The sequence below is a fragment of the Crocodylus porosus genome, unplaced genomic scaffold (genome assembly GCF_001723895.1).
Source record: "Crocodylus porosus isolate Cpor-Errol unplaced genomic scaffold, CroPor_comp1, whole genome shotgun sequence".
In the NCBI taxonomy this organism is placed as follows: Eukaryota; Metazoa; Chordata; order Crocodylia; family Crocodylidae; genus Crocodylus; species Crocodylus porosus.
In genome coordinates, this window is record NW_017728947.1 from 109,029,930 (window position 1) to 109,042,751 (window position 12,822).

The 12,822-nt window shown below is 48.7% G+C and overlaps 1 protein-coding gene across 1 annotated transcript in view; it reads left to right on the forward strand.

Annotated features, from left to right (window-relative positions):
- The window catches only part of DACT1 (dishevelled binding antagonist of beta catenin 1), a 9,605-nt gene extending 1,203 nt beyond the window's left edge, over positions 1-8,402 (forward strand). The window contains exons 2-5 of the mRNA XM_019551168.1: positions 6-85; positions 1,530-1,662; positions 2,562-2,717; positions 5,807-8,402. Coding sequence (XP_019406713.1) covers positions 6-85; positions 1,530-1,662; positions 2,562-2,717; positions 5,807-7,656 — 2,219 coding nt within the window. The 3' untranslated portion in view covers positions 7,657-8,402. The remainder of the gene's footprint in view (positions 1-5; positions 86-1,529; positions 1,663-2,561; positions 2,718-5,806) is intronic.
- Positions 8,403-12,822: the final 4,420 nt, after the last annotated feature.

The following is a 12,822-nucleotide window of genomic DNA, read 5'->3' on the forward strand; positions in this document are numbered from 1 at the left end:
CCCCGCGCCTCACGACGGCCCCGCGCCGCGCAGCCTGGAGGAGAAGATCCTGGAGGAAAACATCCTGCTGCTCCGCCGACAGCTGGTGAGCGCCGCGCCGGGGCTAGCTGCCGTGCACCGCCCCCGTCCCCCGGGTCCAGGCTTCGTGGCGGGCCTGCCCCGGCGCTGTCAGGATCGGGCCCTGCCCAGGGGCCTCGCTGGAGCGGGGGGGAGGGTGGGCTCAATCTTGAGGGCTTTGGGCTCAGCAGCTGGCTCTGAGAGGTTTCAGTCTTCCTCCCCAGTGACGGGACCGGCCCCTCGGGAGATACTACTTGCCAGTAAAGCGCCGGGCAGGATTACTCCCATGCGGGCCGTGGTAACGCTTTAATAGCTGCACTTGACACTCCAAATTTGAACCAGATGGAGCGTGGCCTGGAGGGCCTTGCAGGGGCGGGCACGGCTGGGGGACGGGGGGCACGAGGTGGCGCGGGGAATTATTGCCTGGACCCCGTCACCTCTGCAGCGTTGGGTCGGCTCCAGCTCCGGCTCTCTGGTCCCTGGTGGACAGTGCGCAACCCGCCAGACCCGAGTCGGCGGTGATGCTATTACTGATCCCGTGACATTAGCCTTCACTTTCACTTTTGTTTGGGTCAGGTCCAAGGCTGCCATGAATCCAGTGAAAGCGCCCATTGACTTCATGGGTTTTGGATCTGGTCCTTCCTGGGTGCCAAAGTACTCAAGAAGGAAACCCCGCACAACGCGGCCGGGGGCATGGCCCACTGCGTGCGCGGGGGGTACGTGAATGCTGATAAACTGGGTAGGTGGCAGATAGCTCCTCGGGAACTGATCCCCCTTTCCGTGGGCAACCATTCTTTATTGGAGGCTGTACACCTCCAGATTGCCTTGACATTTGTATTACAGTCATTCCTTGCCGTTATGTGAGGGGAAGAGAAGGCATTGCTTTCCCTATTGACTGCATTGCAAAATGCAGGAAAGCACCCTGGCTCTTGCAATCTTGCTCTAAAGCTCAAGAATATAAGCTTGCAGTGCACCGCAGACCGAGGCTGCGTCTTGCCTGCAGACTGCCGCCTCCCCGGCTGCACGTAGGTCAGGAGCGTGGGGTGATGTGGGGCTGGACCGACGCAGCTGTGTCAGCAGGACCCCAAGTGTTGATGCAGCAACAGAGTAAAGTGGGCTTTTACTAGCCTAGTGGGTTCTACTTGTGAGAGTTGGTTTTCTTATTGTGATACAAAGCCCAGCTTTGTTGGTGCTTGCAAGATACCAGGAGCACATTGCCAATATTGTATGCCGGTATTCCTGTACTGGGAATACTAAGTCTTTATTGAAACCGTGCCTGAAAGAGATTGGAAGGAGACATCTGCATTATAGCTCAGCTAAATCCAAGCTCGCCGGCAGGATTTCCCAGGTCTTTTTAAAGAGCTGACGTGGAATTTACAAGCCGTTCAGGTGGCCGGGGCTGCTGCTACTACTTGTAGCCCGTTTGTTTCCGGACAAGAAATGTGGCTCACGGTGCTTGTCTTGTCTTCTAGAACTGCCTGAGGAGGAGAGATGCCGGTCTATTAAACCAGTTACAAGAGCTAGATAAACAGATCAGTGATCTAAGGCTGGATGTGGAAAAGACAGCAGATGAACACCTTGAGACAGACAGTCGTCCGAGTTCAGGTACGGTCTTTAAGCGGCGGAGTGGAACAGTTAGTTAAAGAATTGCTACCTTCACTCCTGCCCAGATTAAGGGTTTAACAGCTGAGAGCTGTAAAGGGTCCCATGTGCTGAAATGTGGCCAAGAGAAATTCAGCTGCCATTGACAGTTCCTCCTCATACACCATAGTTAGAGGCCAGTTTTGGGTCCACTGAGGATGCACTTTGCAATTGCACATCTCTTCTAAGAAGTGGGGTTCAGGAAAGTGAAGGAAGCAACCACATGGGATAGGAAGAAGACTTTGGAAATTCAAGGCTTCAGGCCAGAAGGGAGCCTGAGCTCTTCTGGTCTTATCTCACTGGCCCCTAAAGTTTTGAGGATACATGGCATTGCCAGCTGACCAACTGCTCCAAATGATTTTGTGCAATTGCCCCTCCTAATCCGCTAGCTAGCATGTCATCTCTGGATCTAGTGTTTTTACATCCAGATCTCTGATGATGAATAGTGTCAGGCATACTAATTGGTGGAGACTTTTGTAGTCAAGTAATAACTACCAGGAAGCATAATATACCGTGAAAGAGAAATATGACTGTAAGCAAGATCCCTCTTGCTAAAATACGGGATTTCTTTAAAAAGCTTATAAAAATTGTCCCAGGTATTAAGATTTCAAATGTTAAGTGACCTCCCACTGCTTTATTTTCAAATGGCTTTCAATGGAAATCCTCCCGGCATTACAGATAGTGCTGCTGTAGTCTTTGAACTGCTCTGCAGGACTAAATGTAATCAGATAATTGATCACCACCCTGGAGCCAAAACACACAGAGTCTCTATTGCTTGTTTAGGGCACTAAGTACTTTCTTGAAAGCAGGGAATTTTTTTGTGAATCCAACGCAAATAAACCCAGGCTGTCTTATTTTTATAGGATTTTATGAGCTGAGCGATGGGGCCTCTGGATCACTTTCCAATTCCTCCAACTCGGTCTTCAGTGAATGTTTATCCAGTTGTCATTCTAGCACCTGCTTTTGCAGCCCCCTGGACGGCTCTTTGAATCTCTCTGACGGATGCCCAAAATCTGCAGGTATGGTAAAAGCTGGATTAATAATTCAGACTCCACCAGGAACATACGTGTTAGAAGAAAATATTATTTGGGGGGACTGGGGGCGGTGCAGGGCATGGTGTGGAGCGCCCTGCCTGACCCCCTCCCCTCCCTCCTGCCCGCCCGTAGCGAGGCTGGCATGTGCTGCTGTTGTATGCAGCGGAGGAGCGTGCAGCAGGGGCACTGGGCACAGCGCTGCAGCGGTGGAGCGGCTGGAGCCACATTTGCGGGGGTTAAGCCCCGTTAGCCGCTGTCTTCCACTGCCTGTGACCAGGGGTAGCTTTAGGGGACTTTGGCTGACAGTGGAATTGCCACTGAATTAACTCTTTGGTTTTTGCATTTTCTGCCAAATTATCTGAGATGGCTCTAGTGCTGGCCAAACTTGTCAGAAGAGCATACTGAATTCACTTTCTGGCCATTGATGTGACTCAGCGAGGATCTAGACACACATCTAGAAATATCAGGGCTGATCTACCCAGCAGAGGGCAGTGGTACACACACACATGCATAAGAAACGACCCAATGCATTTACTTACTGTTTCTTTTGGCAAATCATTTTCACATTAAAAAAAAAATTAAAGCCTGACATCTTGGTACTCACACAAGCAAGGGAACAACGAATCAGGCTCAGTCAATAACGGCACAGGCAGGCACTTCAGTCGCCCTCTGCAGCACCGTTATTCCAGCCCTGTCCTCCGTACAGAGCTGACTGTGATGAAGCGTGCCCTGGCTGCGTGTGGCGTGGACAAATGGCTCTCATGAACAATGGAAAAGGTTTCTCTCTTTTTAGTGAGGGGATGATGGATATTTGAGTTTTCCATTACTGTGCTCTGAGGATGTATACCTCTGGGTGGACATGTTATATATTAAGGCTTCTTACAAGCCCCGGTGTTTCAAGAATCCTTTATTTGGTGTGCAAAGAGAGCATAAATAGGACCATTGTACTTGAACATGATTGACTAAAGTTGTCGCCATGCTGGCTTAAAAACCTCGGTTCATGTTGAATGATGAAGAATGCTTATAACGAGCTGTATTTAAAATTTCCTTTCTGCTCTGTGACTATAATGAACAGTGAACTTTTGCATTTAGGAATCCAGAAAAAAAAAATCACGCCAGTTTGCCTAGCCTACAAATAGGACTTTGTAGTCTCAGACACTTTCTAAGACGTGGAGTGCTCTGAGGTTACCCTTTGACCTATCTGATGTAATGTAACTATTCCTATGGCGAAAGTATAAGCGCTCTTTATCGAGCAGGCTTGTAAAAAACCACTCACAAAGATTTACAGCCGATTATGCTGCTGGTCTTCTGTCTGGATAATGAAAATGTGAAACTCTTAAACAGTTGCATTCAGCTGATCCAACTTCAAGGGATGACATTTTGTAAACTGGCCTCTTTCAGTAAAGTCTTTTGTTGTTTTGGCAACAACCCTCCCTGGACGCTAGACGGTGATGTGGAATTTAAGAAAGGCAACGAGCTAAACGACATGGAGTTGACTCTTCCTGTCTAGTGTCCTAATTCTTGAATTCACACTCTCCAAGGTGCAATAACTTCTCACGCAAGCAACCCCACTGAAGTCTGGGTCGCTAAGTGAGGAAAATCAGCCCCCTTTCTTAGGTGCATCAGTGTGGGCTTAAGGGACAAATATGAGATACTGGTGTCTGAACATCGTCATCTAAATCAGTGGGTCTCAACCTTTTTTGTACCAGGACCCATTTGTGACCACCAATTGCTCAGTAAATACTCAGTCCAGACTCAGTAAATACTTGTAAGTAGAAAATGGCCCCCTGGCCCTGCCAATGCCCCTCACTCCTGACCTGCAGGCCCCAGCCCTCCAGTGTGTGGGGCAGCGGGGGGGCCCCAAACATCCCCTTGCAGGCAAGACCTCTGCCAGCCTGCAAGAGAAAACCCACGGTTTCCCACGTTTTTCTCCTTTAAGCAAGACTCCATTTTTAAAGTTTGCTGATCCACTTTTTCAAGTTTTGTTTGCAGCCTTTTCATGTATTCTCGCGACCAACTTTTTTGTCACGACCTACGGGTTGAGAAACACTGATCTAAATGACCCAAAAGGAAGGATATTTTTTTCAGAACCAGGAATAGAAGCTCAGGATCCTTGATTCACACCCTTGTATTTAAATCAAAAGACTATTCTCCTTCACACCCTGTCCTTGACTGTTGACTGTTCAAAGGACATCTCGATCATCTTAGGATGGAAAATCTTGAAACCCTAGAGTCATAGAAAATGAGGGTTGAAGGGACCTCAGGAGGTCACATCTAGTCTATCCCCCTGCTCAAAGCAAGACCAGCCCCAACTAGATCATCCCAGCCAAGGCTTTGTGGAGCCGGGTCTTAAAAACCTCCAAGGATGGAGCGACCACTGCCTCTTTGGGTAACTTGTTTCAGTGCTTTACTACTCTCCTAGTGAGAAAGTTATTTCTGATATCTAACCTCAATTTCCCTTGCTGCGATTTGAGACCAAATGCAAAACGAGTGCATTAAAAGTCATCCTAAGTAAAACCTGTGCATATCTGTGACTGGTTTGAAGGTCCTAAAGAAAGAATACTAATAGCGTATTTCAACCTCCTAATAATTTTACTGCTGCAGTAATTCATTGTCCAATTTCCTTTTGGTTTTACCACTGTAAAAAATATTGTGTAACCTCCCCCGCAACACACACGCAGACACGCATGCATACATGCGCACGTGCACACACACGCACACTCTCTCTCTCTCTCTCTGTCAATGTGCTCAGGTTATCTGCGTTCCCCAGCACAAGCAGGATATGAAAGTCCACTCTACAAGCATAAAATGGAAGGTCCTTTGAAGATTGGTATACACACCAGGGTACCGCTATCAGTTGGGGGTACAATTTGTGAACTATATTAGAGCACTTTTATAAATCTAACTGTATCCACACCAGGTGTGGCGGGGGGGTTGTATCTTTTCAACTACATTGGTACAGGTAAAGCATGACTAACTGTGAGTATAGGCAAGGACAGACTCTTAGAAAAGACAAAGGAGAAGCAACACTATAGGTTAGCAGACTCTAAACTCTTCTTTTAAATGCATTGCAGATCTCATAGGCTGGATGGATTATAATAAGGAAGGCCCCCAAGAGGATCAGGCTGTGTGTCGGTCTCTGTCCACACCTCACTCGAATTCCCTCGATGTGGTTGCAGATGTGCATCCCAAGTATCAGTGCGACTTGGTATCTAAGAATGGGAATGACGTGTACCGGTACCCCAGCCCCCTGCATGCTGTCGCTGTTCAAAGTCCAATGTTTCTTCTGCCGATGACTGGCATCCCCCAGAGAGAAGAGGAGAGACTTGGTTGCAATGGGAGCGATGTTTGCATTGGTTCTGAAGCAGACTCGGCCAAAGCAGGCAATTCTGTTGCCCTGCAGAGCTCGTGGTCAGCATCCTGTCCTTCAGCCAGCAAGAGACTAGACGGCTACATCCTGAGCCTCGTTCAGAAAAAGACGCACTCTGTACGGACTAACAAACCCAGGACAAGTCTCAGCACCGATCCCGTGAAAGGCATCTTGAGACACGGCAGCTTGTGCGTTAGGCAGGCTGCGGGGGTGGCGCACGCTAATGCAGGGAACCTGAAGAATCCCAAGCAAGTGTGTTTGCCTGCTAGCGCGGCTCCAGCTCTGGATACCAGCACGTTCTCCCCCATAAAACAGCGGCCAAAAGAATCAAATGGGGAGCAGCTGGAGAGTAGGAAAATGCCTTTGCCAGCCACTTTCCCACCAAGCACAGTCAATGAACTTCCAAGCAAACACCTGCTGCGCAACGTCAGACTGGCTTCTCAAGAGCCGAACCGGTGTCCTGTGCCTGCGATAGGGGATGTCCCAAGGGAAAGCGGCCAACTTTTTGCTCTGTCCCCGAAGGAAAGCCCCGGCAGGCGTACGGGGCTACAGCAAGAGAATAAAGCGATTCAGCCGCCTAAAAAAGTCCTGCTGAAGAACAGCATGCAGGTGGCTCACGCTGGTGCCGCTCCTCCCGTCGAGGAGAGACCTGCTTTGGATTTCAAGAGTGAGGGCTCTTCCTCCCAGAGCTTGGACGAAGGGTTGCTGGTGAACGCTCAGTACATCCCAGCCCAGCAGCAAAGCATTAAGCTTCACAGAGGCACCAAAAGTGTCCGGATTCTGAAAAGTTCAACCCTGAAACACAGGCCCCACCTTGCCAATGTGCTGGAAAACAGCTCCCAGACCGGGCGGGAGAAAACCAAGCTCGTTGGCAAAAAGTGTCGCTTCCCGGATGACTTGGATACAAATAAGAAACTTAAAAAGCCCTCGTCAAGAGGGAAGAAAAGCAGCGGCTTGCAGCCAGAGTCCAGCCTCCCAAGCAGGCAGTCTGGCCTACATAAATCCGTGATCAAATCCCACGGCCACAGCAGGGAGGTAATCGTGGCCAAACCTAAACACAAGCGGGGAGACTATCGCCGGTGGAAGTCATCAGCAGAGATCTCCTACGAAGAAGCCCTGAGGAGGGCAAGGAGGAACAGGAGAGAAGCGGCGGGGCTCTATTCCCAAGTGTCCCACACGTACGTCAGCCCCTACGCTTACGTTGCTAGTGACTCTGAGTACTCGGCCGAATGTGAATCCCTCTTCCACTCCACGGTGGTGGACACAAGTGAAGACGAGCAGAGTAACTACACCACGAACTGCTTTGGGGACAGCGAGTCGAGCTTGAGCGAGGTGGAGTTCGTTGGGGAGAGCACCACCACCAGCGACTCGGATGAAAGTGGGGGTCTTATTTGGTCCCAGTTTGTCCAGACTCTTCCTATCCAGTCAGTCACTGCTCCGGAGCTGCACGAAAATGCAGCCAAGGCCTTTGTCAAAATCAAAGCCTCCCATAACCTCAAAAAGAAAATCCTTCGCTTTCGATCGGGCTCGCTCAAACTGATGACAACCGTCTGACGACGTGACTTGCCTGGCTCGTGTCCGTTTCTGCTCAAAGAAACACGGTGCTTTTTTGTGTACATATTTTCATAGAGTTTTAAAATTCAAATATTTAAATTGAATAAATGGAGGTAAATTATGTGACTTGTCTGCAGAAGTTGGGTGGATACCAGTGCCTTTTATGTGGAAATGAAGACCATTGTACTAGCCGCAAACAACACTGCCGTTTCAGTGGTAATGTAGTGTTGGCAGGCTTTGAGAAATATTCACATTTCTAAGAAGGGATTTTCCTTGCCTGGTCTTTCCAGCTCTGGGGCTTATACAGGACGAGGTCATGATTGAGGGGAGGGGAGGTTGTCTCAGTGGTTTTTTGCTAGTCCCTTAATTTTCTGCTGCTACTGTCCTTCCTAATAATTTGCCCCAGTTTCCTCTCCCAAAGAAGGGCTCTCCCTTCATCTCCCAGCCAGACATGGAGTGGCCTTCTCTACCATGCCCTCTGCCCCTAACACCTACAAAGTGGGATGTGGGAGTCCCCTGTTTTAGACCGAATCCTCGAGCCAGCTGTGGAAGGCTTAGTAATTCTTCGATATACTGTGTAAGACTGCTTTTTAAAAACATATGCATGCCAGATGCATGAGTATCAATAGTTTTAATATTCCTGTTGATGTCAAATTACTGTACATCATAAATGGCTGTTTTATATATCATCATGTAAATTAATATAACACATCATATGTTGTAATAAACAGTCTGTTTTAATACTCTTTTTTTTTTTTTGAAGTTTGTTACATTGATATAGACCCAGCAAAGTTGGGAGGGGATCCAACGTCGTCAGCGCTTTGATGTCGCTGTTCAACACTCGCTGCATTTTAACCATGCTGTAATTGGAGCAAGTTTAAAACGTGGCTGTTTGGGACTTGTACTTTGAGGCTGCAGAGGAGGGAATGAATTCACGGAAGCAGAGTCTGTTCTTTTAGTTGCGAGGATTTTTGTAGGAGATTGCTCTGCTGCCTTGAGAGAATCGCCAAAGGTGGCTAAATTTATAGGGCAGAGGGACATTTAGAAATACCTCCCACCACCATTATAAGAGATTTAGGTAGCTACCTGGTAAGAAGGCATCAGGAGCCGCTGGTACATCCAGCAAATGTACTGAGGGGATCGGGGCATTCACCCCAACCGAGCCACCCCCTCCAGGAAAAGAGCTTGAGTAGCAGGTGGTTTTGCTGCCTGGGGAAGGCATTTGCTTGAGCCTCTCAATCCCACCCTTCAGATATGGTTTTCCCCTCCTGTCAGGATCATGGTCTCGGTGAGAGAATAGAGGAATAGGAGTTGTCTTGCCAACCTGGCTTTTTCTTTCTTTGGGAAGGAGCAAAATCCCTTGACCTGGAGAACAGAGGGGAACTGGCTCGAGGCAAAGCTACATCCTGAAAGGATGATTTTGGTGGGAAGGCTACAAGGTGGCGGCACCTATGTCCGCAGGTGAAGGAGGAGGCCAGTGCTCCTGCAGCTGGTTTCATGTCCGTCGGGGAAGGGGGCTGGTCTTTGGTGCCCCATGTGTCCCTCTGGTCGCCCCTGCACTGGTGGTCCTTGTCAGCGTGGGGCTGCTCCATCCCATTCTGGCAGCACGTGGACATCCTGTTCTGCACTGGCGCGCTGCTCCCTGTTGTTACATGGGCTGCGCAGACTGTCTCAGATGGCAGGGCAATAAGCGGGGCATAGTCCTACTAGAGGAGAAGTTCCCTGTAGTTCCCTCCTACCCCCTTTATTTAGGGGGGAAAAAATGAGTGAACAGGCCGTTATGGAAGCTGCACCCTGTATAACTTTAAAAGGGAGGGGCAGGAGAGCAGCCACCCTAGTGAAAGCCTTATGAGGCTGGTAGCCAGATCTGCTCCTCCCGGAGCTGAGTGTGACCTGTGTGGGTTGCCTGTGCATGTCTCCAGCCCTCTTCCTGGTGCAAATGGCCATGACCTTTCCTCAAATATTCATGATGTTGGCAACTCACCCCAGGGGAGGACAGCGCCTCCCTGAACTGGCTCCATGACATAGTGCTGCATTCAGGATTGCAGTCAGGCCTATTGCTGTTTAATCTGCCAGGTGTAGTTATCCCGTACACCTACCCTTGCTCCCTTCCCCTTCTTAGAAAGGTAGATCCACAGAAGGGGTGATTATGGATGGCTTCCTGCAGTAGCAAGGGTCTCTTTCACCCTATGTTGCAAAGCAGCAATAGGCTGCCTCTATGAAAGTGGGGCAGAAAATGGGCTCTTCTCTCTCAGTATTTTTCCCCCTGCTGTTGCTTTTGCCCATAGGTGAACAGTTTTCATCTGTCTTACCTTTATCGTTAAAGTAGAGTAGTTCTTATAAAAATAATAGGAATTGATTGCAGCTAGGGAGTGGATTTCTGTTTCTTTAGACTGGGCTTTTGTAAGACTGATTAATCCCGCACTATATCCCCTTCAAGAGTTTGGCTCACACAACGTCTGCTTCGTGGAACCTGCCACATCCAGCCTCCCCTTTCCCACAGGGTCTCTAATCATGCCACAAAATCTCCCTCTGAGCAAGACAAAGAAGGGAAAATCCTAGTAAATCTTCTGCAAGGTGTGGCAGGCAGCAGGCTGGTGCACCGTGTCTGTAGCAATGAGGAGCAGCCAGTGGTAAAACAAACTGACCGGCAGCTTTTTAAATGATTGCTCCTGGTAATTGCACCACTATTGCACATTAGCCTTTGTGGGATGAATGGGGCTGCTTTCTAAAATTGCTGCTCAGGAATTGTCTTTTAGATAATTGAACCAAGAAAAAAAAGAAAGCCCCAAACCCAAATAACTCTGAGCGTGTCGGTGGCTGCTGGAGCCAGAGCCGGCATTGCACTCTTGCAACAGCTTATTCCTAGCCAGGAGTCACGTGCTGATGTTATCTCTGCCCTTCATTGCATCTGAGTCACTGCAATTTGGGGGAGCTTGGCTTTCCTTACAGGGTAAAACAGGACTCGACACTTGTTTGAGTAGTAGCCTTAGCGGTCTTCCCTTGAATTGGGAATTTGAAATGCTACAAAGGGGCCTGAATTGATCCAAATGCAAATGCTATGCATTGATCCAAATGAATGTCTGCCGCTCTGGGGCCCTGATCCTGGAAAGACTCGCCTGTAAGGAAATGCTTGGGTCTGCAGAGCTCTGCTAAGCCTGGGGACTAGTGAACTATTTGGGACTTCTTTCAGCTACCGGCTCCCAGCTCCACCGCCCTGTTTCCTAGCCAGTACATTTCCCATCACGCTCACGGTGTAACGATCCTTCTGGTTTATAATAACCTTTGGAAGTGGGAAGCTTTTTTTTCCACAGGGGCCGGTTGGAGGCTGGCTCAGGATATCTTTGCCTCTCAGGTCTCAGTTTAGCGAAGTGTGAATGTCCATGCCTACCTTGACAAACGGGAGCAGCTGACTTCCCTTGGGTGACCCCTGTTTCTAGTGCTCTTTGTATTGGAAAACCCAGGTTTGAGGGGAGGCACAGCCCAGATGCACCTTGATTCAAAGGAGGGGCTGAAGCAAATGTATTTAAGCCCAGTTGGTTGTGCACTAGGAAGTGGGCTGTGCACACCCCAGGATGGCATGGCATGGCATGGCATGGCGTGGCAGACACTCTGCTGCTTTCTCTTCAGCCTGTTCAGCAGGTGAGATGACTTGGCTCTTGTCATGAAAGAATCTGTCCTTCTACTGAAAAGGTCCAGGCACTCCTCATCAGGCCCTTCAGCCTCCACTGGGAGGCACTTAATCAGTCCCAGATGGGGCCATACCCGTCTCCCCCTGGAAAGAGCCAGTCTTGTGCTACAGTTTAGGCTGTGGCAAACCAAACCATGCCATTTACTGAAAATAAAAACGTGCCTTAACCTGGCATATTCAGGAAATGGAAATGGCAGAGGACATCCTTAGCATTCAAGCTGTCAGCATCTCACCCACTTTGCTGGGAAGAACAAGCAGCAATATGTATGACTGAGCTATTAGGGCAAAAATCAATTCCAGACTTGCTGCAGTGTAATATGGATTTCAACACCCCAAATGGAGATCATGCAAAATCTGTATCTTTTTGTATTCCCCAAACAATCAGGGTCCATGTAGTTTGAATGTTGGTTTGAGCTATATGCCCTGGGCTTTCCCTGCCTCTCTTCACCTTTGTAGGATAGAAGTGGTAATGCATTTCCCTCACTATCTACTTTATTACATAACTGCTTGCAGCTTTTTGTGTGCAACAGCTGGTGGAAGCTGTCTTATCTGTGGGGTTTTATTGTCCTGTATTTTTTTTTCCCTTGTGGAAGAAATATTTGCTGCATAGGTATCAGACTGTCATACTGCTTCCTTTTACATGGACAATTTAAGTTTGCAGAGTTGGTTATTGCTTCGTACCTAGTTCTGTATGTGGCCACACCTATCCTAGGCCAAAAGATCTCACCAGACTTGCAGAGCGTGAAGCTCATGCTGCAGCTCAGCTGAATGGCCTCTCCCTCTGGCCGCCCTTACCATGTAGCACTACCGTTTTTTGACTGCAATTTTTGTGTGAGTGTTGCAGACACCAAGTCTGTTTTGATGGTGCCCTTCACTCTTTCCTAAAAGCAGCTTCAAGGGGGGCCCTTTCTGACTGGGCTACTCATCCCAAATAGTTTGGCTATCAGTCGAGAGTGCTGACATCTATGCCTCTGCCTGTAATGGCTCCTAGTGCCACCAGGACAATACTGGTCATGGCTTCAACTGATCCTCATGAGTTCTCGCTCTGTAATTCCTTTCTATGGGTTTTTTTTTTTTTTGAAGATCAAGGAAAATGCATATTTAACATTAATAACTCACTCCAGTTGAGCTCCACTGGGACATATGGCTCTGCGTGGGTATGTACATTAAAGGAGTTGGAGTGGAAAACCCCTGAAATGAAGGTTTTTATGACAATGCTGGAGATAAATCTGTGTGGTTTGGACTCTTGATTTTTTTTTGGCAGCAAAATTTGTCCCCACTCCCAAGCAGCATCCATGGGTCTGGGTGTGAGGTGACAGAGATCTCTGTTGATCACCTTGCCTAAAATGTCATATTTCATAGATTTCATAGACATTAGGGCTGGAGGGGACCTCGGGAGATCATCGAGTCCAGCCCCCCGCCCAAAGGGCAGGAAGTCAGCTGGGGTCATAGGATCCCAGCAAGATAAGCATCCA